The 27218-nt window shown below is 45.1% G+C and overlaps 1 protein-coding gene across 2 annotated transcripts; it reads left to right on the top strand.

The window, feature by feature from the left end:
- The first annotated feature begins 249 nt into the window (after positions 1 to 249).
- On the top strand, positions 250 to 25259 carry COPS7B (COP9 signalosome subunit 7B). Of its 2 annotated transcripts, none has more exons than XM_046644523.1 (7): positions 250 to 455; positions 6298 to 6475; positions 10133 to 10208; positions 12470 to 12558; positions 14300 to 14502; positions 16390 to 16495; positions 23841 to 25259. In XM_046644523.1, exons 2-7 carry the CDS (start codon positions 6314 to 6316, stop codon positions 23997 to 23999), a joined length of 795 nt encoding a protein of 264 aa, XP_046500479.1. In that variant the 5' UTR covers positions 250 to 455; positions 6298 to 6313; the 3' UTR covers positions 24000 to 25259. The 2 variants fall into 2 exon arrangements, with proteins under 2 accessions (XP_046500479.1, XP_046500478.1); XM_046644522.1 differs by lacking the exon at positions 250 to 455 and adding an exon at positions 4204 to 4607.
- The last annotated feature ends 1959 nt before the right edge of the window (positions 25260 to 27218 follow it).

Here is a 27218-nt window from a genome sequence, read left to right as displayed (position 1 = left end):
GTCCCGTAGGACAAATTTTTCATTCGGTGTTGTTGCCTAGAGTTTGCCCCAGCGGAGGGTTGGCTTCGGATCTGCAGAGGCTCGAGGGGCCCGATTCTGCTGCTGGGCACACAAGGGCTCTGAGATGACAGCGGGTTGCACCGTGCGATGTGGTGAAAACTACATTTCCCAGCATTCTAGGGGATTGCTCGGGGGACCACAGATCCCAGAACGCAACAAAAAGGCCCAGGGACTACAAATCCCAGCATTCCCTGCAACCTAGTCCTCTGTAACTTAGACTCCAGTGTGCCGCGCAGTGTGCGCAAATTCGTAAACCTTACCTCAGGTTTGGTAGTTTGTGAATCCCGGGACTTGAAACCAGGCGGGAAGACCCTCTTCACCCTCAAAAGAAGATGACAGCCCACAGAGAGGTAACTTCTGTTTACATGGAACTCAGAAGTCTCCTGCAAATCATGGTAAGCCTGCAAACAACAAACAAAAACACTAATTAAACCATGAAAGATAATATAAAAAAAATGACTCCTTCAAGTCGTGGTTGTTTGTTCGTGTGGGGCGTCTTTTAGTGTTTTGCAGGGGTTTTTGGTGTGCTTCTGCGTTGGGCTGGGAGAGATATCGATAGTGTACTCAGAATATCAGTACAGGAAGGGACTTTAGAGAATTTGCTAATCAAACTCCTGTTGTTTTACATATGAGGAAACTGAGGCCCCGAGAGGCGAAGAGATTGTCCATGAAGTTAGAATTCAGCCCTCAGTCTGCTGACCCGCAGTCTGGACTCTTTGCACCACACTAGGGTGGCGATATTTTTAGCAGCATGGCTACGTGATTTTTATTCTTCCTGGTAAAGTTTCCCCAACCAGGTTGAAACACCCAGAGGTTAGGTAAGCATTTATTTGGTGGATTTCCTCCAAGTGAAGGAGTGTGATGTTTATCTTCAGTCTAGGTAGGACTTGGTGTTTGGGTTTGTTCTTTGTTTGTTGCTCAAGGTGACATTTCATGTGATTTCAGGAACTAGGTAATATTGTAGTGTAAGCTAAGGTTTCCTGGGAGATGTTCTATCTCTTTTCCTAGGCCTGCCTTCCTCTTCCTGTCCCCCTTTCACCTCTCTGGGCACCCACCCAATGTTTCCTTCCGTGTAATTCAACAAACAGCTTTTTCAGCTGTCGTTATTTGCCAGGCTCTCTCTGGGTAAAAGATGAAAGTCATGGTCATTGCCACCAGGAAGATAACCATCTATTTAGGGAAATAAGGAGACTCAACTGAGATTCAAGATGGACTGTGATAAATGTCATTTTAAAAAAGGCCATCAGAATGCTACAGAGGCTCTGATGGAGAGATTTATTCCACATATTGATGGAGGAGGTGGCATTTGAACTTGAAGGATGGGTAGGATTTTTTTCTCTGTTAAAAATTTTATCTTTACATTTTTTTGTTAATGAGGTATAACATACAGTAAGGGCACAATATTTGCATATGTATACACCTGTGTCACCACCCCCCAATCAAGATACAGAACCTTTCCAGCACCCCTTGTGCTTCTTTCCAATCAGTACTGCATCCTCCCACCCAGTAACACTCTTCCGACTTCTATTACCACAGCTCAGTTTTGTCTGTTCTTGAATTTCATTTAAATGTAATCATACAATATGTACAGTATGTCTGGCTTTTTTCATTCATCAATATTTTTGTGAAATTCATCCATGTGGTATGTAGCAGTAGCTTATTTTTTTTAATTGCTGAGTAGTATTCCATTGTATGCACATAGCACTGTTTATCTATTCTATTGTTGATGGGCATTTAGGTTATCAGTTATCAATTTTTGGCTTTCATTAACAAAGCTGCAATGAATTCTTATATGTTGCTTCTTGTGGACTCGTGGACTCATTTCTAGGAGAGGAGTTGCTGGCTTGTATGGTGTGCATATGATCAGCAATAGTAGATATTGCCAGTTTTCCAAAGTGTTTGTACCAATCTTCGCCTTCATCGGCAATGTAAGAGAGTTCTAGTTGACTCTTATCCTTGTCAATAGAGGGTATTGTCAGCCTTTTAATTTTAGCCATTTTGGCTAGATGTGGTATTTCATTATAGTTTATTTACATTGTCTCTGGTGTTGAGCACTTTTTCATATGCTTACTGGCTATTTGAATGTCCTCTTTTTGTGAAGTGCTTGTTAAGTCTTTTGCCCACTTTTTAAATTGGGCTGTTGGTCTTCTTACTGATTTGTAGTTCTTTATATAGTCTGGATATAGAATTCTTTGTCTGATACATGATTTGCAAATATCTTTTCCGAGTGTGTGGCTTATCTCTTCAGTCTCCTCCTGGTGTCTTTTGATATACATAAACTCTTAATTTTAATGTAGTCCAATAGTTCGGTGTTTTCTTTTTTGATCAGTGCTTTTTGCATCGAGTTTAAGAAACCTTTGCCTACAGGGTTAGTAGGATTTTAACAGGCAAATATGAGAGAAGAGCATTGCAAAAAAGAAGAGAGAGCAAGCTTGAGCATAGACCCTGGGATCAGAGAGGGAGGGTGTAAATCGTGTTGGGCATGGGAAGGCGTGGAGTTCCGGCTGTAAACAAGCTAGGGTGAAACAAAGCTGGAAGGGCAAGAGGGAGACATACTGAGAAGGGCTTTAACTGCAGTCTTGAGCCTGGACATTATTCTGGAGGAAGTGGAGGCTCTGCCAGAATATTTATGAATTCAAATAGAACTTAGTTGTCTTCCTTCCGCCACCAAATTTGCCTCTTCTCCTCCACAGCCCTGTTCACACCACCTCCAGACAGCTCTGGCCTCCCCAGCCAGAATCCCGGGTGACATCTTCCTTCCCTAGTCCTGCATTCAACTGGTCACCAAGTCTGACAGATTCTATGGTCTAAATGTCTCCAAAGTGTCCCTTCTTTTTCATGCACAACTGCCACTACCTTTGCTCAAGACCTCTCAATCTCTTATCTGGAGTATATCAGTCACCTCCAGAGGTCCCTGCTTCCACTACTCTCCACATCCAATCCATTCCTAGAGCAGTTAATGTGATCATTCTAAAATGGCAATTATTCATACCTCTCCAAACCTTAAAAACCCTACATAGCTCCCCAGTGCTCTTAAAATGAAATAAAAACTCCTTTACGTGGCTTACGCCCTTTATGATCTGCTTGCTCATTCTTCCAGGCTCAACTCGAGACTCGTCTCCAGAAGTCTGCCTTAAATCACCTCTCCCCAGGGCACAGTCAGGAGAGCCTTATCTGTACCCCTAGCGTGTGTGGTAGCCAGACAGGCCTGTCTCTCCCAGGGGGCTATGAGCTCTCCCAGGTGGGAACTTTGCTGTATTTAGGTTTTTACTGGATATAGTGACTTGCATGTGGTCTCCAAGACCCTTGATGACCCGATTCCAGCTCTGTAGCCCTCGTTTCTCACCCCTGAACACAGGATTCCAGCCACTCTGGGTTTCTTTCCGACATCAGTATATGCTGCACACTGCAAGCCTCTGTGATTATAGTTACTGCCCCCTTCTCTTCCCCTTTTTGCCTGGAAGATGCCTTTTTTCTCTTCTCCGGTATTCTCTTCTGTGCTTCCAAAGTGTTGTCATCTCTCTCTCCTAGCACTTAATACACTGAAGCTTTCTGAGGGCAAGAACCTTATCTTCATATAAACTTCTAGAACATAACAGGTGCTAAAGAGATTTTTTGAATAAATGAATAGGTTGGTGCCAGGCTCCTGTGCATCTGTCTGATTTCTGCACTCTAATGGGCAAAAGGCAAATATGCACTCTAAGGCGCAAAACGCACCAAGACCTGAAAGTCTGTGGTGCATACTTTAAAGGAATCAACTTAGGCATTCAGTTTATGTAGCATTCCTTAGCCGTCTTCCAAGGGAGTCGGTAAGTACCAAATGCAACCCCACGAATGTCATTTCGGTCACAGAACCATAGTTGGCTCAACCCACCTCTTGTTTATTTTAAAACGCTTTTTGAATAGAGTGCGAGAACGTGGTCTTTGGCTTCAGATAGTCTGGGTTCCAATCGGACTTTGCCACTTAGTGGCTTTTGGATTTTTAGGTTTAGTTAAGTCACCTGAAAAATGGGAATAATATTACAGGCCATAGAGGAGTTAGGAGAATTCGACGAGGCAATGTATAGTACATGTCGCATAGGAAAACGCTCAATAAACGGTATTTTTAATAGGCTTAATATGTCTCTGGACCCCAGGGCAGCGGCAGTCGCCATAGGGAGCTTCTGAGGGGTAAGGCTCCGCCAGACGGGTGGATTTCAGGCCCAGGATGGTGATGGCGATGGTTTGGGCCCCGGTACTGCCCAGGTTGGATTGCTCTGCTCAGGTCCCTCCCCACCCTGCTCCTGGATTATACCCCGGGCTTGGACCCTCTGTCCCCGGCCCGGGCCTCATGGGAGGTCTGAGACTGCGAAAGCGCCCGGGGGAACCTAGTGTGGGCGGAACTCGAGTGCAGCGGCGGGAGGCTTCCGGGGGAGCCGCAAGGGCAACGGGTCGGCGGAGGCAGAAAAGCGTCGGACGCCGGGCCGATCATGGACGCTTGACAACCTGCGGGCAGGCGCCGGGAGGCTGAGCCAGCGACCCAGAGGACGGAGAGGCGGCGAGGACAGGTAGGGGCTGGCGAGAGGGCAGGGCCCGGCGCGCCAGCCTAGTTCTAGCCGTCCGACTTCGCGCTCGCCGACGGGAAAGCCCGCGGCCCCACAGCCCCGCCCCCGCCCCGGGGAGCGCGCCCCGCGGTGCCTCCCTCCGCGTCCGCGGCCCTGCCGGGAGCACGCTCCCTGCCTGGAGTCCACCACGGCTAGCGACCCTCAGCTCCCGCCCCGCGGCTGCTCTCCCTTCCGCACCGCCGAAGGCTGCCTCTTTGCCCCTCTGCCGTTATCAAAATAGCGCTCCCCACGATGGGAATCCATCTCCCTGTGTCCCTAGCCTTCTCCTCGGGCCCTCCCACTCCAGAAGAAAGCGACCAGCAGCGCCTCCTTACCTCTTTGCCTCCACGGACTTTGCTCCTTAGGCCGAGATTATCTTGAGGGACCGAAGTTTCTGTCCATTTCTGTACCCTCTCCCCACCCCCAGGCCCTTCCCTTCAGTCTCTTCACACGTGTCCACTTGGAAGGGAGGTTTTCGGTCCTCCTCTCCTAACCATCACCTCCTCCCCTTCTCCCTCTCCCCCTCTTCCTTCTCTCTCCTCCTTCCCCTTCTCCTCCTCAGCAACCTTTTGTTCCCTAGCACTTCGCTTTGCTGTTTCTGATAAGAGCTTAGGTAACCCTAAGTGAGGCGGCATACTTGTTTCTCTAATACTGTGAAAGGGCTGCCGCTCTGTGTGCCTGCCTCCACAGGAAAACTTAGTTTCTCTTGCACCCAACTATCCTTCTTTGAATGGTTCTCGGTTTTACTCTCTTATACCTCTTTTCCTTCATTTTGTCACGCTGCCCCAATATGTATCATTTTTAGAGGAATAATCTTTTCTTATGCAGGATCCCTGTAGAGTAGGTAGGCAGTGTGTGTTCGCATACACTCAGCATGTAATTAGATGGTACAGTGGAGGGACCCTCATGTACCTAATGTCTTCGGGATGGCAAAAGAGTATCTTCCTTGTTTTCTCAAGTCTTTTTATTGTCTTCTGGAGGTTTTCTACAAGTTCTGAAGTCATGTTTGGTAAAATGTTGCATATCAGTAGAAGGCCAAATAGAGGGATTTTCCTCGTGGACAGCATGTATTTTCTTAGTTTGAATATGTTATTGCTTATCTTTCAAGATGATTTTTCCGCTTTTTCTATGCTTCAATAAGTTCTTTGATTAAATTCACGTCTTTCTTGTCTGCTTTTTGTGTCTTTTTCTTATCCGTACTTGGCTGTAGGTGAGATTCTAATGACACACTGGAAGCTATAACTGATTGCTTTTGCTCACACCTGCTGCCTCTGTGTATGGGTGAGATTCTCTGTTTCTTAACTAGAGTCTATAAATGAGGTGGATATAAAACGGCTACTGAGAAACTCCTGTGGTTTCTTTAGCTCCTGGTTAGGTTTAAGGGCTTAGAAGGTGCTGCCTCTGGGAGAGGGCTAGATGGGGATGAAGTGGCTTTTACTAAGTGTGTTTCAGACCTCAGAATAAGGACAAAATCTGTTTAACTCCAGGTTGAACCCTACCCATCTCACAAAGTGGTTGTAGCATCCGGACTCAGGAGCTGTTTTTCCTTTTTGAGTTCTATAAAGTTAAAGTATTCTGATGTCTGACCCAGCATTAAATAAGCATAGACTTTGTAGAGGAGAAGGAGGAATGACTGAAGCTTTCTTTTGGACAGATCTCAAGGCCGGAGAATGGCAGGTGAACAGAAACCCTCAAGTAACCTCCTGGAACAGTTTATTTTACTAGCCAAAGGTACCAGTGGCTCAGCCCTCACTGCTCTCATAAGCCAAGTCTTGGAGGCTCCTGGAGTGTATGTCTTTGGAGAACTGCTGGAGCTGGCCAATGTGCAGGAGGTAAGAGCATTTTCCAAACAGTTTGTCTTCTTTGTTCTAAGCCTTCCTTTGATTCTCCAGGTTTCCAAGGAGTTCCAGGGCTGAAGCATTATGGACCTGTGAGGTGCCCTGTTGAGGGAGGGCTGGGGATTGGTGGGGCAGGGGAGGAGAGCAAGGATGATGTCCTAGGTTCCTTCTAGTCAATATTTTCATCTGAACTTGGGGTAAAACTAGGTTGGGTTGCTAATTTGAAAAATAAAGAAAAATCTAATTGAACCTGATAAATTAGAGTATAAGCATGGACTGATGTTGAATGGGTAGTTTCAGGCATTCTTAGGGACAAAATACCTCCATTGCAAATATAGACAAGGAAGATTGGTTAGGTACATGCATAGCAGAAAGTGATTGCTCCTGGACATGCAGTGGGTATGAGTAGGGGATATGTTATTCCTGTGGAAAAGGGTGATGTGCTAAAGTAGATGTGTGGAAAAGATATGATGTGACTAGCTGGGAAGCAATCCTTTTTGTTTTGTTTGCTTGTTGTTGTTAAAGCCTTAGGTATCTGATTATGTTTGTTGTGCCTTAAAAATGAGATCTGGTGAAGAATGACCAGGTGGGAAAAAGAGATGTAAAGAAACCTAGACTTTTGCAACCCCTCCTTCCCACTTTGGATACTTTTGTATTGATTGATACTTCTATATTGATTGATTGAAAAGTCTGGTGACATCTTATTACTTTGGTGGTTGTGCTCAGGGGTTCTTGGTGGGGTAGGTTGGTTTCCTCTTCATCATCACAGCTTCTTTCTGACTGTCCAGGATGGTGCTGGCTCTGTGGGTGGGTGCCGGCTCTGCAGATGGCTGCCATTTGCAGATCTAGGCGGTACTTGTTCTTGTGGATCACGTGCATGATGCTGCTGAGGGCTGCCAGGGCGTTCCTGTTTATGGTAATCCACACCTAGGAGGTGGCTGGCTTTTTTTTTTTTTTTTTTTTTTTGAGGAAGATTAGCCCTGAACTAACATCTGCCACTAATTCTCCTCTTTTTGCTGAGGAAGACTGGCCCTGAGCTAACATCTGTGCCCATCTTCCTCTACTTTATATGTGGGACGCCTCCCACGGCATGGCTTAACAAGCAGTGCATAGATCCGCACCCAGGATTTGAACTGGCGAGCCCTGGGCCGCTGGAGCAGAGTGTGCAAACTTAACTGCTGTACCACTGGGCAGGCCCTGGGAGGTGGCTGGCTTTTGCTGGCCGGTTCTTCACGTCATGACCACTAGGACACCTTTGCTGTTGGCTACTGGCTCCATGCCCACAGCTTGGTGGTGAATCAGCCCATTGTAGCAGGAGTTGTGGGCCTTCAGGTTACTGGACTTGCTGTTGTATGTGTGCTTATTCCTCTTGATCCGGAAACTGGATTGGGTCCCCATGACTATCTGTTGCAGATGTGTGGACATGGCGTCATCTCCTTTGCCTGCCACAGCTGGAGACAGAAAGAGCCACTTTTATTTTTTAATTGTGAATTTTTATTTATTGTGAGTCTTGCTTGCCAGACTGTAAGCTCTGTGAGGGTGAGATCTACTGTGCTCCCCATTGTTTCTTTACATGAGCTTAACATGTAGCCTGACACACAGTAGGCTTTCAGTAAAAATTTGATATATCAGGTGGAAAAGGAATCTTGTGAGGAAAATATAAGAAAACTGAGTTCATTAAAAAAAAAAAACTGTATTTTTTAGAGCAGTTTTAGATTCACAGCAAAATTGGAGGAAGGAACAGAGATTTCCTATATGTCCTCTGTCCTCACACATTTATAGCCTCCCCCATTATCAACATCCTTCACCAGAGTGGAACCTACACTGACACATCAGTATCACCCAAAGACCATAGTTATGTTAGGGTTCACGCCTGGGGTTGTACGTTCTGTGGGTTTGGACAAATGTATAGTGACATATATCCTCCATTACAGTATCATACAGAGTGGTTTCACTGCCCTAAAAATCCCCTGTATTCTGCTTGTTCATCCCTGTTTCCCCTCTAATCCTTGGCAACCACTGATCTTTTCATTGTTTTGTAATTTTGGCTTTTCCAGAATGTCATTTATGTAGTTGGAATCATACAGTATGTAGCCTTTTCAGATTGGCTCCTTTCACTTAGTAATATGCATTTAAATTTCCTTCACATCTTTTCATGGCTTGATAGCTCGTTATTTTTCAACAGAAGAGATGACCAAGGAGTAATATGTTCCTTCAGGTTCATGAAAGCCTGAATGAATTTCCCAAGCAGTTGTTTTTTAACGATGGAAGATTGGCTAAGAGGAGATGGATGAAAATTAAAGCCTGAAAGACCTTATTGATTTAGGCCAGTGGGAGACATTTTGGAGTATCTGCTCTCGAAAAGATATTCTCAATATGGCTAGTTTTGTCATTGTCTGTTTGAAAAGTAGGGGCTAGATTTGATGTCTTTCCACCTCTGGTTCAGGACCTCAGGAGGTTCTTGATAACCTGAGAAGGTAGACTGCGTATTCGGATGCCAGAGTTCTCACTGGGGTGCTTAGCAAATCACCTTTATCTCCACACAGTTTTTTTTTTTTCCACTTGTGAGCTGGGAATAAGCTAGTGGCCTTTCAGTGGTCTGAAATTATGGATGTAGTTCTTGGAACCTTTTTTTAAAAACATGTTTAGAATTGAGTAGTATTACTATTGATGTCCACAGAATACACTTGGATATTCCTATTTAGACTCTATGAAGTTTGGTAAATTGTGAGTAAAAGAAACACCAGTTAAGGTAACTGACAGCAGAGCAGAGCAGTTCAAGGGAAAACAGTATCTCTTTTGTTTTTCTTCTACAGATGGCTCTTTGCCATCAGCAAAGAGTAAGTAATAAGGAATAATAATGAAGAATAAGTAATTTTAACGAAAATTTTTATTTGGGGCAGCCTGATATCCTGTGTTCCTGTCCCCACCAGGCTCTTCTGTTGCACCTTAAGCTGTGCTAATCTCTCCCAGCGTTTGTGGTCCCCACGTAGTCCTGAGACTTGGAACAACCCCTGCTTTGTTCTGTTTGGATTGACAGTGGCTGTGCTGTACCTGCCAGGCTGGTGTGTAGACAAGGCTGCTCCAGTCTTTGTTTTAATGGCCAGGGAATCCTGAGAAAACACAAACTGCTTCCAATACTTACTGCTTTGTGTGCACACAAGTGTGACAAAAGCAGTTACTTGGTTGTGCTATGTGGAGTGTAAAATATGTATTCCTGAGAGAGAAAAATTAATTTTGGGGCCATAATAATCATATTTATTTTTTTCCCAAAGAATCAAAGAATCAGAAGGGACCTCAGGGACCAACTAATAAAGCTGTACAGAGGCATGGCACCCCCAACCCTCTGCTTGAACCCTGTGGGGCTTGGTAGCAGCTTGGTCTGTGAACTGTTTTCTTTCCTTTTTTTTTTAAGATTTTATTTTTCCTTTTTGTCCCCAAAGCCCCCCGGTACATAGTTGTGTATTTTTAGTTATGGGTCTTTCTAGTTGTGGCATGTGGGATGCCATCTCAGCATGGCCTGGTGAGCGGTGCCATGTCCACACCCGGGATTCGAACCCGTGAAACCCTGGGCCACTCAAGCGGAGTGCGCAGACTTAACCACTCAGCTGTGGGGCCAGCCCCTGTGAACTGTTTTCTTTTCCTCCTCAGCTTGCAGAAGGAGCTAATGCTGCTTATTTGCAGTTGCTGAACCTGTTTGCCTATGGAACATACCCAGATTACATAGGTGAGTTGGTTAAGATCCTCCAAAGATTTGTCTTAATTATGTTGCTTGTTTTGATGTGTTCCCTCCATGAGGATCACGAAGGTCTGGGACATAAAGTACAGTGTGGGCACTTCTTGACCTGGCTGCTTCCCATTTTACTGTGCGCTGTAGGTGACCCCACAGGAAGACTTTCCCTTTTCACCTTTTATTCCCTCTGGGTAAAATGGGTACTGTGTTTGTGCTCATCCGTAAATGTAGCCCCTGTATATTTTTTAGATGAGATTCTTGAGGACTGGTATTTGTAGAATGCTTGGAGTGCCGTGAAATGTCAGAATACCCACCTGTAAAGTATTAAGGCATTTAAAATATTATCTAAATAATATGACTATATTGAAAATTTGGAAAATAAAAAGTCACTCATGGTTGTACCACCATTAAACACTGTTAGGATTGTGGTGCTGGACTTTTCCCCTTGCACTTTCTATTATGTAGGCGTAATGAGATTATGTCTACAATTTTGTATCTTGCTTTTTCCTCTTATTTCATTGGCATTTATCCATGTTTTTAGTCTTTTTAGTCATTTTTACTAGTCCATAATCTAATACTCCATAATCTATTTCACCCATTCTATTTTGTAGGTCATTTGAGTTATTTTAAATTAGAATCTTAAATATCAGGAATGAGGTGCATGCATGTCCAAATGCTAACTTACCTTCCACCCAAGCCGTTTTTGTCTGGCTTCCCTTGTTTATTTTAGTGGTCTGACAAAAGCCTGGTAGTTTATTTTAGTGATATGACTCAAGGCCTCCCCTGCTACATCCCTGACTTCCCCTTCTGCCTCACTTTCTTTCTCACTGGTCACTTCTACTTACTCTGCGCTGCTCTCACACTCAGTAATTTGCCACTTGCCAATCTTTCTGACCTTCTCTTTGTTCCAACGAGTGTGTCTTCTGTTTCTCTCCTCACTAAAGAAGCAACATTGCACAGACTGTGGAACCAGACTGCCTGTATTATATTCCACCTCCACTTCCACTAGTTGTGGGTCCTTTGGCAAATTAAATAATCTTCTGTACCTCAGTTTCCTTATCTGTAAAATGGGAGTAATAATACAGGTCCACAGTCCCTTACCTGCACTCTTTGGGTTAGAAGTTTTGGAATTTAGAATTTTGGGACTTTAAAAAGGTAATATCATGCATATACCTTTTTATGTAACACCCTCGAGGGATATGGGCAGCACCTGTTGTTAAACACATTCATAATTTTGCAGCAAAACAAGTGAATATTCACAAGTGAGATGAAAAGCCTGCCTCAAATCAGGTCAGGAGTTGCCACCAGGTGAATTTCAGCACCATGCTCAAGAGAAAAACATTAGTTTGGATTCCCCTTTTTGGAATCCAGGATTATGAATAAGGATTTGAAGACATTGGGAATCTATCTCATGGGATTGTTGTGAGGGCTGGCTGGATGAGTGCGTACTCATGGATCTGTGTGTGCATTTGCACTAAGTAAAGCTTGTTGTGTATGTTACCCATGGCTGCTGCCATTGCTTCTATCATCGTTATTGTTACTACTAAAATTTTCCCATCCTTCAAGGCTTATCACAAACTCCATCATTCTTCCTTTTCCTCTCTTGTACTTCCCCAGTGTGATTGCACTCACTTGCTCTCTCTTTTTCCCCCTTTTTCTTTTTCTCCCTTTCCCCCTTTCTCCCGTTCTGTCTCTCCCCTTCCTTCTCACCCTTTTGTTCTCTTCTGGTAGTTTGTACCTTTCTTCTGATAGTTCTGTCCTGCATTTGTAACTGTTGAAACATCTGATTGTAAAACTGAGGACAAGTCCAGGGCCATTGAGTTGCACAACTCTGGGTGGTTGCTGCCCCTTGAGCTGTGTAGCATAGCAGCCTAGACAAGGCCAATCTGATTTATCTCTGATTCCCCTGAATCACTTAAGACAGTGCATTGCACATAGCAGATGCTCAGTAAAGACGTGTTGAACTTGATTGAATGTCACAAAGGGCACAGATAGTATTCTATTAAGAAAATTGTCGAATCGTTTTGTGCATTCATGCCTGACTCTTCAGGAGACTAAGCTCCTTGAGTCTATTCTTCTTTGGAAGACCATGGGCTTCTCGTGGAGCATTTGCATAATGAATAAGTGAGTCACTTATTCAGAGTCATGACAGTGATTCAGGGGTAGTAGGTTTTGTGTGGGGAGTTAGCTTATTCCATAAAGAAATCCTAATTTTATTTTGTGTCTTGATTTTTGTGGTGGGTGGGACTGAGCAGCCAGCAAGGAGAGCCTGCCAGAACTGAGCACAGCTCAGCAGAACAAGCTGAAGCACCTTACCATCGTGAGCTTGGCATCGAGAATGAAGGTCAGTCCCAAACCCCTTCCTGTCTACCTCCTCACCCAGAGGCAGGTGTCTCATTGCATCAGTGTGGGAGCTCCCAGCTACACACAGTGCAGTCACATCACAAATGCGTAAAATTTGCTTGGCAAAGGACAAAAGAGAAAACGATAATTAAATTAGTGTAGACAATTACTCACCATTCCATTCAGGAAAAGTATGCCCAGGAGGGATTGTGAATCAGCAGGTCTCAGTTCTGGCATGCCGTGGTGCCTCACTTGGTGTGAGCATTTTGCCACCCTAAAGGGAGACTGCTTAAAGACACATGTTTAAAGATACATGTTTTCCTAACAGCAGGGCGTCTCAAGGCAAGTTAACCACTTCATCTGTTGCTCAGTGCACAGTGAACTGTGCCAGTGCTGGAAGAAAACTTGCTAGATCAGACTTACTGAGAGGTAGATCTTTAATATGCTGCCTTCCTCTGGGGATTTTCAAGGTTAATTATACTGATCGGAATTTTTGCTTTATATGCTAAATTTAGACCTTAACTTCTGTAGGATACCACTCCACTACATCTCTCTGAGTTCTCTGCCTCACTTGATTTAGAAGCCTTGCGACCAGCTGCTCATAGCCATTAACAAAGAAGATCCAGGTTCAGTTGATTTTTAATTGATTTTGGCTCTCTGCCCAATCCCAGCCTAAGTGTCTAAAAGTTTTTGTGGGGCTATTTGCACTTTCCCTCTGTGATTGAACTTGAGAGAGATATATTTATTCTTGGATTGGGCTTTCAGTTGCTGAAATCATTGTACCTGCTTGAATTACAGATTTCTCATTCTCAGCCTGGCATTTCAGGTGGAAGGCTTATTTTGTTAGGAAATGAGGACCTGATCTTTTTTCAGATCATGGACTTCTCAAGTGTAGCAAAGAATAGGAGTAAGTTTTTTTCCTCATTTCTGCAACCTGTCATTGTCAGCGCACTTACTGCCCTGGGATTTAAGATGTTTAGTCATCAAAAACCCCTCTAGGAACATTTGCTGTTACTCTCTTCTCTGTATACCTCTTCCTCCTGTCTCTGCAGATTTGATTGCTCTGTTAATTTCCAAACTAATAGTGATGTGTCAGAGGATTTGCAGAGAACTGGATGTTTAGGTATCCAGTGGTCTTGGAGTCATGCAGAATGTTGGTACAGCCCGATAAAGGACTATTGTCGGGGAACTGGCGTTGGTTGCAAGTCTGAGAAAACCCGTGTAAACTTGAGGATGACCTCTGAGCTGGCAGTTCCCACTGGCCATCTGTAGGGTGACATGTTATCCTGCAAGTTGTTTCGCTTGCTCTGCTGGGCCCGCAGGCAGTTCGCCTCTCCAGTGTCTGAGATTGTTTGGTGTTTTGTGATGATCCAACATTTTATGCAAAGTCTGCAAGCTTTCAGAAGGCAGTAGAGTGGCATATACCAAGTATTTCCCTTTTTCCTCTGGAAGGATTCTTTAGGATCTCTAAGAGTATGCTTCATAGCATGAAAGCTGAAGGCTGGGTGAAGTCCAGGAGGCAGAGAATCTAGGAGAATGCATTCCTAGGTGCTGTGGTCTTGTTTGGATCCCACAGGTCTCACAGCTCATTTGTCCATCTCTTGTTGCCGTAGAGGTTGATAATTACCACTAAACTGCATTTCTCAAAGCCCTGAGGCAGCTGTTGGCTATGTGGGTAATGCCTGCATTTTCTTGAATGTTTGTCAGTGGTTTTTGTAAATACCACATGGCCTTATCTACAGTGTATCCCCTACTCCGTGCTGCTGAAGGACCTGGAGATGCGGAATCTCCGGGAATTGGAAGACCTCATCATCGAGGCTGTCTACACTGACATTATTCAAGGCAAGCTGGACCAGCGAAACCAGCTGCTGGAAGTGGATTTCTGCATTGGCCGTGACATCCGAAAGAAGGACATCAATAATATTGTCAAGACCTTGCATGAATGGTGAGGCTGAAGGAAGGAGGGATCCCTTCTCTCTAGGGAGGGGGATATCTAGCATGCCCTTCGTGTATCTGCCTAGGGAAATGTGGTCTCCAGGTATCAGCTGGTGCTGCCTGGGAGCTGGGGCCTTGCGACAGGAAGCCAGAGATGGGCGCTGCATTTGTGACTACAGCTGTGTGGCAACAGGAATCATTTCAGGTCTCCCAGTGCCCTGGTTGTAAAACAGTTCTTGTCCTAGTCCAGCTGGGGGCTACTTAATAGTGGGCCGTGAAATGCCCAGGGTTGGCACATGAAGCCTCTGAAGCCCAGCTGTGTGTCGCTGATCCCAAGCTTTCCAAACTCAGCCACAGAGTCTGAACCAGCTCAGGAAGTTAGTGTTGGTAAGATTCCTTGGATAAGAGAACCCGTGTTCAGTGTCAGTAGCATGTTGGACTCGTGTTTGTAAAACAGTGTGAGGGATATTGAAGTTAAGGATGGGTTATTCTCAGTTGGAACACAGACTCAAACGCAGAATATTTGATAACCACATTCTGGTATATAAAAGGAAGTGAAATGTTTGCATGTACTCTATTTTAATAGAATTTGATGTTTGCAAGAGCTGTCGCATGTTCTGCAAAGATTCGTTATGGAGTTACTTAAATGATTTGGGGCTTATGAAGCCACCTGGGCTTAGGGGTAAAAGAGGTTTTAGGTGAGTTTTGAAGGAGGTCCAGGGTTAGAGTATGATTGCAGGTGAGGAGAGTATGTTTCCAGGCAGACACATGGTGTGTCGGGGGTCATGAGGCAGAGCAGGCAAGCTTTGTGCAGAGGGCTGGGGAAATTGTTTTCTTTAAAACAGACGGAACCTCTGGCCTGTCCCCAAGAGGAGTAGATCCAGAGGTGTATGGCCCAGTGTTGATCCCCTGGGGTCCAACGCCCCTGAGTTTCCCTCACTTCAGCTACTATTGGTCCCAAGGACATGTACTGTTCACCCCTTTCCCCAAGTTCTCTCCCAAGTCTGGCCCCAAACACCTTCGCTTTATGTCCAACACAAACAGGAGCTTTCAAAAGATCATAAAACTGTTAAATCAGAATAAATGAGAAATAAACTTAGAAAATACCCCCGACATGAAAATTGTCTGGCGTAGAATCTAGGCTTCCACTTCTACTAAAGTGGGCTCTCTTACTCTGTTTTTGAGATGCTGACACAGTTTTTACTGTGTCCATAGTCTGGCTTCCCACTTTTTAGCCCCCAACATCTTTCTACCCAGAGGTGCCATCCCAGGATGCTTACTAGTGCAGATTCTTAAAACTTGTGTTTAGGTGCGGGAGTTAGATTTGAAACAGAATTGGTGTGTAGAGTGGTACCGTAAATATGGCAAAATGTTCACAACTGTTGGATCTTAAGTGGAGGGTAGGGAGGTGTCCATTGTACTGTTCTTTCAGATTTTTCTTAGGTTTTAAAATTTTCAAAGTAAAAAGAGAAAATAAAATAATGAAGAGGGGGATGGCAATTAGGAAGTAACGTAAGTGTCTGAGAGAAGGGGCGATCTCCAAAATAGGATGCTTTTAGAAAATAATGTTTTCTCTTGGGAAAAGTGGTGAATCAGCCCCCCCCGTAAAGTTTCCTAATTCATTTCATCTCACATTCTGTAAAACTTTCCCATGGGATACGAAGTTTGGAAATTAAAGCTATATTCTAAGAATACCCTACAACCTCCATGTTTGTCTCCACGTGCCCTGTGTTATGTATTCAGAAACACTTGTCTTTTGGAAGGAATGGAGGGGCAAGAACCCTGGCCAAGGGGGTGTTTCAGGAAGTCCTGGGAGGACTCGGGGAGGGAGATTTCGGAGGCTGGAGGAGAGCTTCCAGGCCTTTCTGTGGCTCAGGGCTGGTTATCTCCTTTGTAGGTGTGATGGCTGCGAAGCAGTTCTGCTAGGCATCGAGCAGCAAGTTCTGCGAGCCAATCAGTACAAGGAGAACCACAGCCGAACTCAGCAGCAGGTAGAGGCAGAGGTAAGGAAGGGAGTGTTTGTTCCCCACTCCAGGGTATCCCTGTCTGTTCCTTCACTGTGTGAGTCTTGGTGTCGATGAAGCAAACAGTCACCAACAGATAGGCAGTGGGCTAGGTGCTGGGCCAGAGATGACTGGGACATGCTCCCTGCTCTTGGTGCTCCCTGTCTCGTTTCTGATTCTGGTCGGGAGCAGGGGAGCAGGCTTGGAGAGCAGAGAATGTTGTAATTCCTCAGCACATGCGCACTCTGCATCTATAGAGCAAGAGAAATGAGTTTGGGGATGGATGTTAAAGACAGATGGAAGGATGGTGATCACAGGCGCGGTGGAGAGGGGTGCAGTTGGGCAGGGGCATGTGGGGCTTCAGGGCCCTGGTACGGCTCTGCTTCTAAAGCCATGTGGTAGGTGCACAGTGTTCATTTTATTCTTCTTTTCTAAACCGTACGTATATGTTACAGCCTTTCAAAATGTATGATGTATCTCGTACTGAAAAAGAAGAAAGGGAAAAAATTCAATGGATAAAATGCAAATGATGTGTGTGATTGTGGTTTAGGAGCACCTGGGTGTTCAGGACACTTTTAGCCTCTTGGAGGGACACAGCCCCAGCCTTGAGTGCATGGGGGTTTGTTTGTGTGCCTGTAGCCTGGACACGTGTGGAGTGGCCTCAGAATTTGTTTGGAGCCCTTAAGATCAAGATGTTAGCATTGGAAGTCCTTTTCTAGCATGATGGGGCTTGACGTGTTAATGGTATTTAATGAGTTTTATAAATCAAGTGTCCTAGAGTGTGGCAGAGTGGGGCCCAGGATTACAGCTAAGGAACGTAAGAAATAAGTAGCTGTGCCTTTCAAAGGGGGATTTGTGAACTTTGAAGATTTCTTCTCCTCTGTTATATGTACTCCTTGAAAATAAAACCTGTGTTGTATTTGTCTTTGTTAGACCAGTTCCTTGTCCCATCCTACCCGTAGTAGGTCCTCGAGTGTTTGATGTACTGTTTCTGGCACACCCTGTAAGTGTGTCAGTGGACTACTGAACTCTGCTTTTTGTGGACTAGAGCAGGTTTATTTTGGATATACACCCCCCCCCACTCCTGTGTACATATACATACCTACACTGTGAATTTTCAGTCTGTTGTTAATTTCTAACCCTACTTCTAGCCAAAGGATTACGACCGGCATTTCATTTAGTGTTAGCCAGAGACAAATACAGTGAGGAAAGTGAGCCTGCTGCTCCTCTAATAAGCTGTGTCACCCCCCTCTTCAGTATTGTGGCCTCTTCTCTGACCTGGGGTTGAGGTCTGAGCAAAGTAGGAACGGCTAACCACTCTCTCCTCTCCATTGATTCTTCCCTGTAAATCAAACCCTGGAAACAACTGAGGTTTGGAGACGAAACATGCCCACCTGACCTGCGGTGGCCTGCGTGAAACAAACTGTCTTTAACCTGATGGGTAGCCCAGGAGGACCCTGATCCCTGCTGGCTGCCCCATGGTACCTGGACTGTCACTCACTGTGTGGTAGGTGATAGGCTTGGCTTGTGGTCGTTAGCAAAGATGGATGATACTAGTTTTTGGAATTTGAATGGTTTAAGTGTATTTCCGTGACAAATGGCATCTGAAAAAAGAAGGCACTGACTGCTGTTGAGGCATGACCAATCCTTAGACAATAGTGTAGGCTCTTCAGATTATGGTTATTAAAGACAAGAGAGAGCCAGCCCTCGTGGGTTTGTTACTATGGCCCACTGTTTGCAAACACAGCCATGGCTTCCCCTGCTGGCAGAGCCTGATGCTGCCACCAGGTGGCAGTAAGGATTTGAATAAGGTTGAGAGAAAGAAATTTGAGGAAAAGACCAAGGCTACCTCTGCCACCAGTTAAAGCACTCTCCTGACTTAATAATCTTCTAGAAATCTGAAACAGACCCGTATGAGAAGAGAAGGCATGTGGTCAAAGCCTAGAGCCTTGTCAGTTTTTCCATTCTGTGAATGTATGATCTGGCTACTATGTGTAGGATGCTGATCCTCAGCCCAGCTTAAGGCAGTAGAAGGCTCGTCAGGTATCTGTTGACTTGAAAACAAATCTACACAGAACAAAGGTGTAATTCTGTCTTCTTTTGCTTGTATTTATGCTTCTGTTACCCCTGACCTAAATTTTCTAGCCATTTTCTCAACTAAGTTGACCTTTTCTTTAATTGTCCTTAAATTGGATTGTTCTCAGAGGGAAAACCATGATGTTTTCCCCCAAAATCTTGTAACAGCAGCTTTTTTCTGGTGAGTATTAGCTTCAAGAGCCTTCCCTCTTAATGAAGTCACCCTATCACATGCTCTCTTTCACAGAAAGAACACATATTAGTTAGAATTCCAGCATACCTGGGGGAGATAGAACAATAACATTATGAGCTGTTTCATTATCTCTGAGCAGTCACTCTGGAGGGGGACAGTGATTAGTCAAAGCATTGCAAAGCACCTCATTTATATTTGATTTTGGAGTGTGTTTTTCTTTGTATTTGAGTGTGCTTATGTCTGATGTTCTGTGCAATGTCAATGTACAGCTCTTGCTACATTCACAAAATAGGCTGTGTTCCGGTGATGTAGGTAAGAAAGCATAATTGGACAAAGTAAGCTCTGTTTTCCATTATGTAGTAAATCCCACAGGAGTTAAGTAAGTGACAGATCTTGATGCTTGTTGGCTGTTAGAGTGCAAAACGTGTGCCTCCTGGTTCCTCCCGGAGAGCTGTTCTCCATCTCCCAGCTCTCCGTGTCTGTGTTGCACTTCTCCAACTGTGGACTCTACTTCCTGTTGTTTACCTTTGCCTTGCCTCACAACTGGAAGTTTTCCTTCCCCAGGAGGCTCCTCTTTGTCCTTTTGCCTGAATATTTAAGGTCTCTGATAGAGCTAGGCTGCAGTTTTGTCAGCTGGTGCATTCCTGTCTGAAAATCCCCAAGGCCCGTGTTTTGAAGGGCTTGACAAACTCTAGGTTATCTGGAGTAGGTGGGAAAGAGATGGCCTGCAAGCCAGGCCACTCAAGGAAGAAAAGTGGAAAGAACCAGGGACATTTAGGCCAAAGAAGACAATTTTGTGGGGATTTTTGTCATCATTTGAAGGGCGGCTCTGTGAATGAGGAATTAGACTTCTCAAGAATATTCCACAAAGCCGAAACAGGTTTAATTGGTGGACCTCTTGGGGCAGCCACTCTTGGGTCCCAGAAGGAGCCATCTACAGTTAGACTGCAAGATGCTAGTTCTCTCTTAACTCCCCCTCAACTATGAGAGTCTGCCATTGGTCCAGCAGTCTCCTCTGTGAGTTCTGTGTGTTTAAAATGCTGGTGATCAAGCTGACTTGAGCAAGGCACATCTGTAGTGGAACCCAGTGTAAGGGCCACGTCACTCCTGTGCAGGCCGAGACTTTGTTGAGCATAAAGGGCCTCATTTCTTAGGCTAAGAGACACTTGCCCAGGAAGGCCTGTTTTCCTCTCTGGGGTGTTTACACGACTATGGAGGCCTTCCATTTGTCAGTAGTCTGACTGGAAGCTGGATGTGAAGTGGCACATGAGGCCGTCTGTCTAAGAGTGAGAGGTACTGCCAGGCAGGCCTAGGTTGAGGGGAGGCAGCTGGGCTTGGCCTAGGAGGGTCAGGACAGGTTTGTGGCAGAGGTGCTCGAGTCTGCAGGAAGGGTCGGGGGTGGCTAGCTGAGGAGGAGGCTCACCCAGGCTAGAGTAACAGGGTGCAGGGAAGGCAAAAAGGCGGAAGTGGAATGCCTCCCTCGGAGCATGGTGCAGCAGACTAGCAGGGCTCAAGTGGAGGGCGTGTGCTAAGGAGGAGTGAGGGAGGTACAGGATCTTGAGTGACGTTTCCGAACTGGAGAAAGAACCGAGTTTTCCCTTGGGGTAAATCTCATTCCTCTTTTCCTTGTGCAGCAGGGTCACTGGGCACCTACAGTGATAGCTTGTTAGGAGTGTGGTTTCTGTAAGAGAAAACTGCTTGAGATACATAGCATTTGAATGATGAGGGGGTGGTGTCCGTGCTTCTATTTATTCGGTCAAATGCTTTTGACAGGATCCTGAATCAAAGGTGTTTAAATAGAATCGAGCCTCCCTGAGATGGGAGGCTGCATTACCATGGTGGGGAGTGATGGTATAGACCAAGCGTGAGTGTGAACAGGCCCTTCTGCGAATGGAGAAGGGTGATGAGCAGGAAGTTTCAGAACTTTTTGAGGGGAAAAAAAAGAATATACACAGCAAAAGAGTCAAACAGCAAAGCACTGGGGTCAGGTAAGCTGGTCAGCTGTTGAGAGGCCAACAGGGGAGCTCTGCCTTAGTGAGTGGGCTGAATGGGGTGCATGGGGTTCTAGTCTGCTCCTTGGGCTGGCAGGTCGGGAACTGGCTTCTCAGCTCAGCCACAGATACTCGACTCCAAAGCTAGCCCAAGTCACCTGAGGCCACGATAGAAAGAGAAATGCCAGCTAATTTCTGCTAGGCTTGAATGACTTATTCTACAGAAACTTAGGTGCAAGAGATTGAAACTAGAACCATTATTTGAGGATTGATTAAATACTTTTTCCTTATTCATGTAGGGATTATGAGACTGAGTAAACCTAAGATATATTAAGTGGAAGAATTGATATAGAAAACCATTTGTGGTATAAGCTGATTAGTAAAAATTACTGCACAAAGAACTTGAGGAAATAAGGTTAAATGGTATTTATCAGTCAAGATAAAATTAAGGAAACTATACTTTTTAATTTATTTTTAATAAAGCTGTTTTGCTAAATGGGAAAGGTAATCATTTGCTTGGAAAGATACCATTTTTGGGGTGCCAGCCCCATGATGTGGTGGTTGGGTTCAGTGCGCTCCACTTTGGTGGGCCAGGTTCGTGGGTTCAGATCCCGGGCTTGGACCTACACCACTTGTCAGCCACACTGTGGCAGCGACCCACATACAAAATAGAGGAAGATTGGCACAGATGTTAGCTCAGGGCAGATCTTCCTCAAGCAAAAAAAGAGGAAGATTCGCAACAGTTGTTAGCTCAGGGTGAATCTTCCTTAGTAAAAAAAAAAATGCCATTTTTGGAAATACAGGCCTGGTAACAAAAACTTATTAGTTTTCTAATGTTTTACTTAAAAATAAAATTTTATCAGCTTTCAGGGAAGCCTTAAAACAAATTTCCTTAGACAGTGCATCTCAGGTACTGAAAATATGAGGCATGGATCTTTGTCTTTTTCATTTTCTTAATATGTTTTTAAGTTGTAGGATCTTTTAACACATTGGGAGTCAGAAGTAATTGATATACAAAGAAATAAACTTAAGTGATGCTGTTACCGCCTATTAAGATTTTAATTAATCTTTCTCAGAATACCTAGAAAGCGTGTCAAACTGGAGAAACCTTGGAATGTTATTTGATACAGCAGTGAAAACTGAGAAATCACATTTCTTATCTCCTCCAAGGCCATCAAAATATGCCTTGAAATAAAACAAACAATAACAAATCTCTTTTATAAGAGAAAGCGTGGCGAGCCCTCCACTGCTCCAGATTCTTCATGCCCTGTCTCACCAAGTAACTACCGAACAAGAGAGACAAGCATCACTGAGCCACCGGGAGGAGGTCGCCGGGTTCCAAGCCGGCGCCACATCGTCTGGCAGGACACTGGATAAACCCTGACCAGACAGGCTGCCCTGTCTACTCTACTAGTGCCCACACAACTCTGTCAGTGCTCCTTTAAGAAAGGTTATAGTGTTGATTGAAGTGACAGCAGGGTGGGGCATGGTGGTTCTGTATCTCAAAACAGCAAAAATCAGGATAAAAATAACCTACAATCCAGTTGAGACTCCTTCTGCAGATGTTAGATCCTCTCCAGCAAGCTACGTGTGTCTCACTCTCACGGTGTTTCATCTCTGCAGTTGTACTCTCTTCTGCTCCAGCTCCTGATGCTCTGACTGCTGAGAACTTTTGACCCTGATGACTCCCTTCTCGTTTCTATAGAAAACCAGACCTGCTTCCCAGGAAACATGGAAGCACCTTCCTTTCTCACCAACAAACATGTACCTTACTCGGCACCAGCCATATCTTCTTTCTTCCTTTTAATGATTAAAGAAAAAAAAAGGCTAATATTTTCTCTTCTGTTTTTTTCATCCCTTTTTTCTTCCTCTCAGCTAGCTGATGGGCAAAGGCATAGAAGACCCATTAGAACTGGGTTGGGGAATGTATATATAAACAGGCACAAGAGTACACAGTTGGTAGAAGTACGAGTTGGTCCAGCACTTTTCAGAAGGCAGTAGAGCCATAGTTATTAAAAAGGAATGTGCAAACCCTTTGATCTGGAAAGCTCACTTCTAGGAATATGTCCTGCACAGATGTTCACAAAAGTACACAAGGTAAGCACAGAAGGCTGTTCCTAGGAGCACTGTGTGTAAGTGAAAAGCAGGTGGCAACCCATGTAAAAATTGTCGAAGATCCCTAATGGGATTGTACAGATGCTACAGAGGATGTGCCTTCGGACATGGAAGAATATTCTGGAGATGCTTAAGTATTTCTGAGCCCCTCCTTTGTTAAGTGAAGAAGGGTCTACTGGAAACGGTAGAGGGATTGAATTTTGCCAGTTCTTTTACTGCATTTTTGTCCTTTGTCACTTAGTTGGCTGAAGTCCCTTCTCTAGTTTATTCAAGAAGGGCTCATGGAGCTGTATTCCCAAAGTTGTGAAAATCTGTGGTTTCATATATGAACAACGATAGTTGAGCATAGCATTCTTGGTCACCCTTTCTTTTTCCAAGGCAGCTTTAACCGGTGTTTCTTTCATGTTCTGTGTTGTACCTCTTTGCAAAATGGTCCACTTCCACTTGGGTTGTTCTCTCTTTTCAACCAATAGAGCATTAGTTTTTCAGATTTTTAAAGTAAGTAATTAACTTGCTGAGGAAGATTGGCCCTGAGCTAACATCTGTTGCTAATCTCCCTCTTTTTGCTTGAGGAAGGTTGTCACTGAGCTAATATCTATGCCCATCTTCCTCTATTTTGTATGTGGGATGCCACCACAGCATGACTTGATAAGCAGTGTGTAGGTCTGCGCCTGGGATCCGAACCTGTGAACCCCAGGCCGCCAAAGCAGAGCACACCAAACTTAACCACTACGTGACTAGGCTGGTCCCTGAGGCATTAGTTTTACTTTTTTGCTTGACCTATTTCCACGTATCTTCCAGGAGTAGCCCCTGCTTGTTTCTCCTCATCTGGGTTTCTGAAGATAATCTCAGATTTTCTTGCAGAGTATTCTGGCTCCTTCCCTGGGTGGCTCCCTTTATAGTAAGAACAAGTCTCAGTGAGTTTCTCATGCTTACAGGCTGAGCACACCAATTCTGTCTCTCTCTCCAGGTTACCAACATCAAGAAGACACTAAAAGCCACCGCGTCCTCCTCAGCACAGGAGATGGAGCAACAGTTGGCCGAACGGGAATGTCCCCCTCATGCTGAGCAGAGGCAGCCCACCAAGAAGATGTCCAAAGTGAAAGGTCTGGTCTCCAGCCGCCACTAGGGCCGGCTGGGGCAGCTGGCACTCACCAGGCCTGGGTCAGGTGGGGAGGGGACACCAAGGGCCTATTTCCTCCCCTCTCTACCTTCAGTGAGTTCCAGACCTGCCCGTCCCCTCACCAGCACCTCCCCACCCTGTTGGAACTGTTCCAGAAGAACCGTTAACTCTTTTTCCCTCGCCCACTCCCTCCTTCCCTGTTGTTCCCTTCAGACTCAGGGGCTCCACTGATGCCATCCCAACAGGGTCAGACACTGCCCAGCTTCCCTCCAGGAGGATCTCGTCTCTGTTTAAGGGCTTGTCTCCTTCCCAGTTTTCTTTTGCTCCATGTCATTGTGTCAGGCTGGTCATAAGCCGGAGGCATCTTTAACCGGCCCACCGGGATGACTGCGAAGGAGGCCCCTCTCTGATGAGGAGGGGGTATTCCTCCTCCAGCCCCGTGTACCACAGTACCCACAAGGGTGCAGGCGATCTCTAGCCAGGTATCAAATGCTTGTCCCTCTCCTGCCTTGTTCCTTGTTGGCAGCTCCGATCAGGCCATGGAGGGATGTGATGCTGGGCTATGTTTACTAAACCTGCGGGTTTTCAGCCTCTTAAGCCCAGCTCTGATCTCTCAGTTGGGAGCACTGGGTTGGCTAACATCTGGTATCCTGGCACCAGTGAAGGGTGCTGTGGGTCTGCCTGGTGGCAGAAGTTTCTTCCAGCTTGGTCTTCTCTGCTGGCCATGCTTCCTGCTGCCTCTGACTGACTACTCAGACTGGTTTTCAGTGTGAAGTCCCCAGCTGCACACTGGGGCTGTCTGCCAACGTTTGCTCTCCCAAGATCTTTAATTCCTCCTGGCTGCATTCGTGGTGGGGATGGTGGTGCCAAGGCCCCCCTATCTGGTGAAGGACCTGTTGCTGCTTCTGTCTCTTTCCACCCCTTCCTGGCTGATGACCCAGAGCCCTCTGATGATGGCATTCTCCTGGCAAGAGAAAAGGACTTGACTAGCCTTTCTGAACTTGAACAGTTTCAGGTTATATTTTAATTTTTTTTTTGTACAGGTTCTGATTAATACATTTCAACATGCTTTTTTTCCCCTTTGTGTCAATATTTGTTATAGACTAATCGCCGGGGATTTTTATCCTGGTTGGAGGGTGGCGTGTGTGTATGTGTGTGTGTGTTATGTCTTTTTAAAGGGGAGGTGGAGGTCCTGGACTGATATTAAAGTTCGTTGAGGGAAAAAGCACATTTTAGAACAAAAAATAAAAGTGTAGATTTACTGTATCTGACTTTGGAGTGCGGGGTTGCCTAGCTGGGGGATCTTGAGGGGCTGGGATTAGGGCGGTTCAGGGAAATGTGATGCTGTTTCACTTCCGTAGTTAAAAAGTGGATTTCTCCTTCTTCCAAATTGTCCAGTAGCTGCCTACCGTCGATCAAGTGTTAACAAAGTATTCTCATTTCCCTTTGCAGCTGGTCCATATGCCCATATAATATTATGCCCAACTGGAGAGTCTCATTGACAGATGCTCTGTGGAAAAGGGGTTCTGTTGTTAAATAAATTTGGCACATCCTGCATCCCATATTCTCATTGGAAATTCATTATTATGGTCTCAGAGAAGGCCTGGGTGAGGAAGCCTGTTCCCACATGAATGTCACTATCAAATTCTTTTTGGTAATATCTAGTGGAACACATTTGGGGGAAATTTTTGGAAACATTGTCTTTCTCAAAAACACCTCCCAGCCTTATAGGTGTTTTCCACCTATTCTTTCCAGACCCAAGGCAGGCACTCACTCTCAGCAAGTGATCCTTCATCCTTATCCTTCCCACTGGTGAGTAGACCAGGAAGCTGGCCTGACCTACCCTGTGTGACCACTTGTTTGCCCACAGCCCTCAGGATCTCTAGGGTCACCTTCTCAGTGGTTCTGCTGTTTCCCTAAAATTGGAATGACAATAGTGACGCATTTGTAAAGTGCTCTGCAAAGTCTTCACGTATGGTGAGTCATTGAATCCCTTCCACCCAAACAGTCCGCTGAGGTCGGTGAGGGTAAGTGTTATTTACAGTCATTCTCACTGTGCATATGAGAAAATGGAAACTTGGAGATTCAAAGGACCCCGTGGTAAGTGGCAAAAGGAAGACTCCTGAATCTCCTGACTTGTGTGTCCTGCCATCTTATCTGTGTTACATTCTCATTTAGAGTCTGCTCTCCAAACTGACCCTTGATATCACTCTACCTGCTTGTTCCTCTGAGGGCTCCTCTTGCTTTTAAAACTGATACCAAATACACCCCAGCCTCTGCTTCTCAAACCCACCCAGCTACTTTATAAGGAAGCAGAGAGTATGGGGGTGGGACCCCAGGAATTGCGGGAATAGCTGGAATGTTCACTGCTCTGTTGGGACTCTGGTAGGAGACCTGGCCTCTGAGGTCTGCAGTTTCCCATCTGGTGTGCTGTGACTAGGCTCGGATTTTAAATGTATGTAGATATTTTGCATATAAATAGAACATTCAGAAGAGGAGTCCTCATCAACAGTGAAACATCTTAGGTCAGGAAGGAGACGCTGCAGGATTAAACAGACTTAGCTTGGTACTAGTGCCTGTGGGCTGGCTCTGCCACCTTCGTGAACTCTGAGCTGTCTGCCTCCTGAGGTCCTCTTTGGTCTTTACTGTCTGTCCAGATGGAAGCATTATGGTTTCTACTTGGGTGACATTAGGGAGATAGTCAGAAGTCCCCAGGACAGGCCATTCTTGTGTTCCAAATCTGGGGTGACCACCATAAAGAGTAGGATTACCCCCCAAACTTTTGAGTCTTAGAAAATGGGGTAGTGAGCAAAGAAGCTAATATGATCAACTGCTCGTGATATTTTACATATTTGCTGTTTTCTCTCTCTCTGATAGGCTGGGTTTCCTGAAACCAAATCACATCCCCATTCTTGTAAATGGAGTCATTATGCTAACAGCCTGAGACTTCAAACAATTTTTTAAAAATGCAGCAATTGGTCAACTTTTACTGGAACACTGTCACACTACTCATGTAATTGAGTTTCAAGCGTAGCACACTTTGGCCAGTCTGTGACTGTCCCCAAGTCTTCCTGGGGATTCTTTGTAAGACATGAGCATCTGACTGCTTCGTTAAATCTTTCCTTGTAGTTATGCTTGAGATTTACATATTGAAACACATATTTTATTATAAATTTCACTTTACATCTCCTTTGCATTACCCTGAGGGCATTATATAGATTTTTT

This window comes from Equus quagga, chromosome 17 (assembly GCF_021613505.1).
Source record: "Equus quagga isolate Etosha38 chromosome 17, UCLA_HA_Equagga_1.0, whole genome shotgun sequence".
NCBI classification, from domain to species: Eukaryota; Metazoa; Chordata; class Mammalia; order Perissodactyla; family Equidae; genus Equus; species Equus quagga.
Note: the sequence above shows the minus strand (reverse complement) of the source record. Positions and strands in the feature narration are given on the sequence as shown.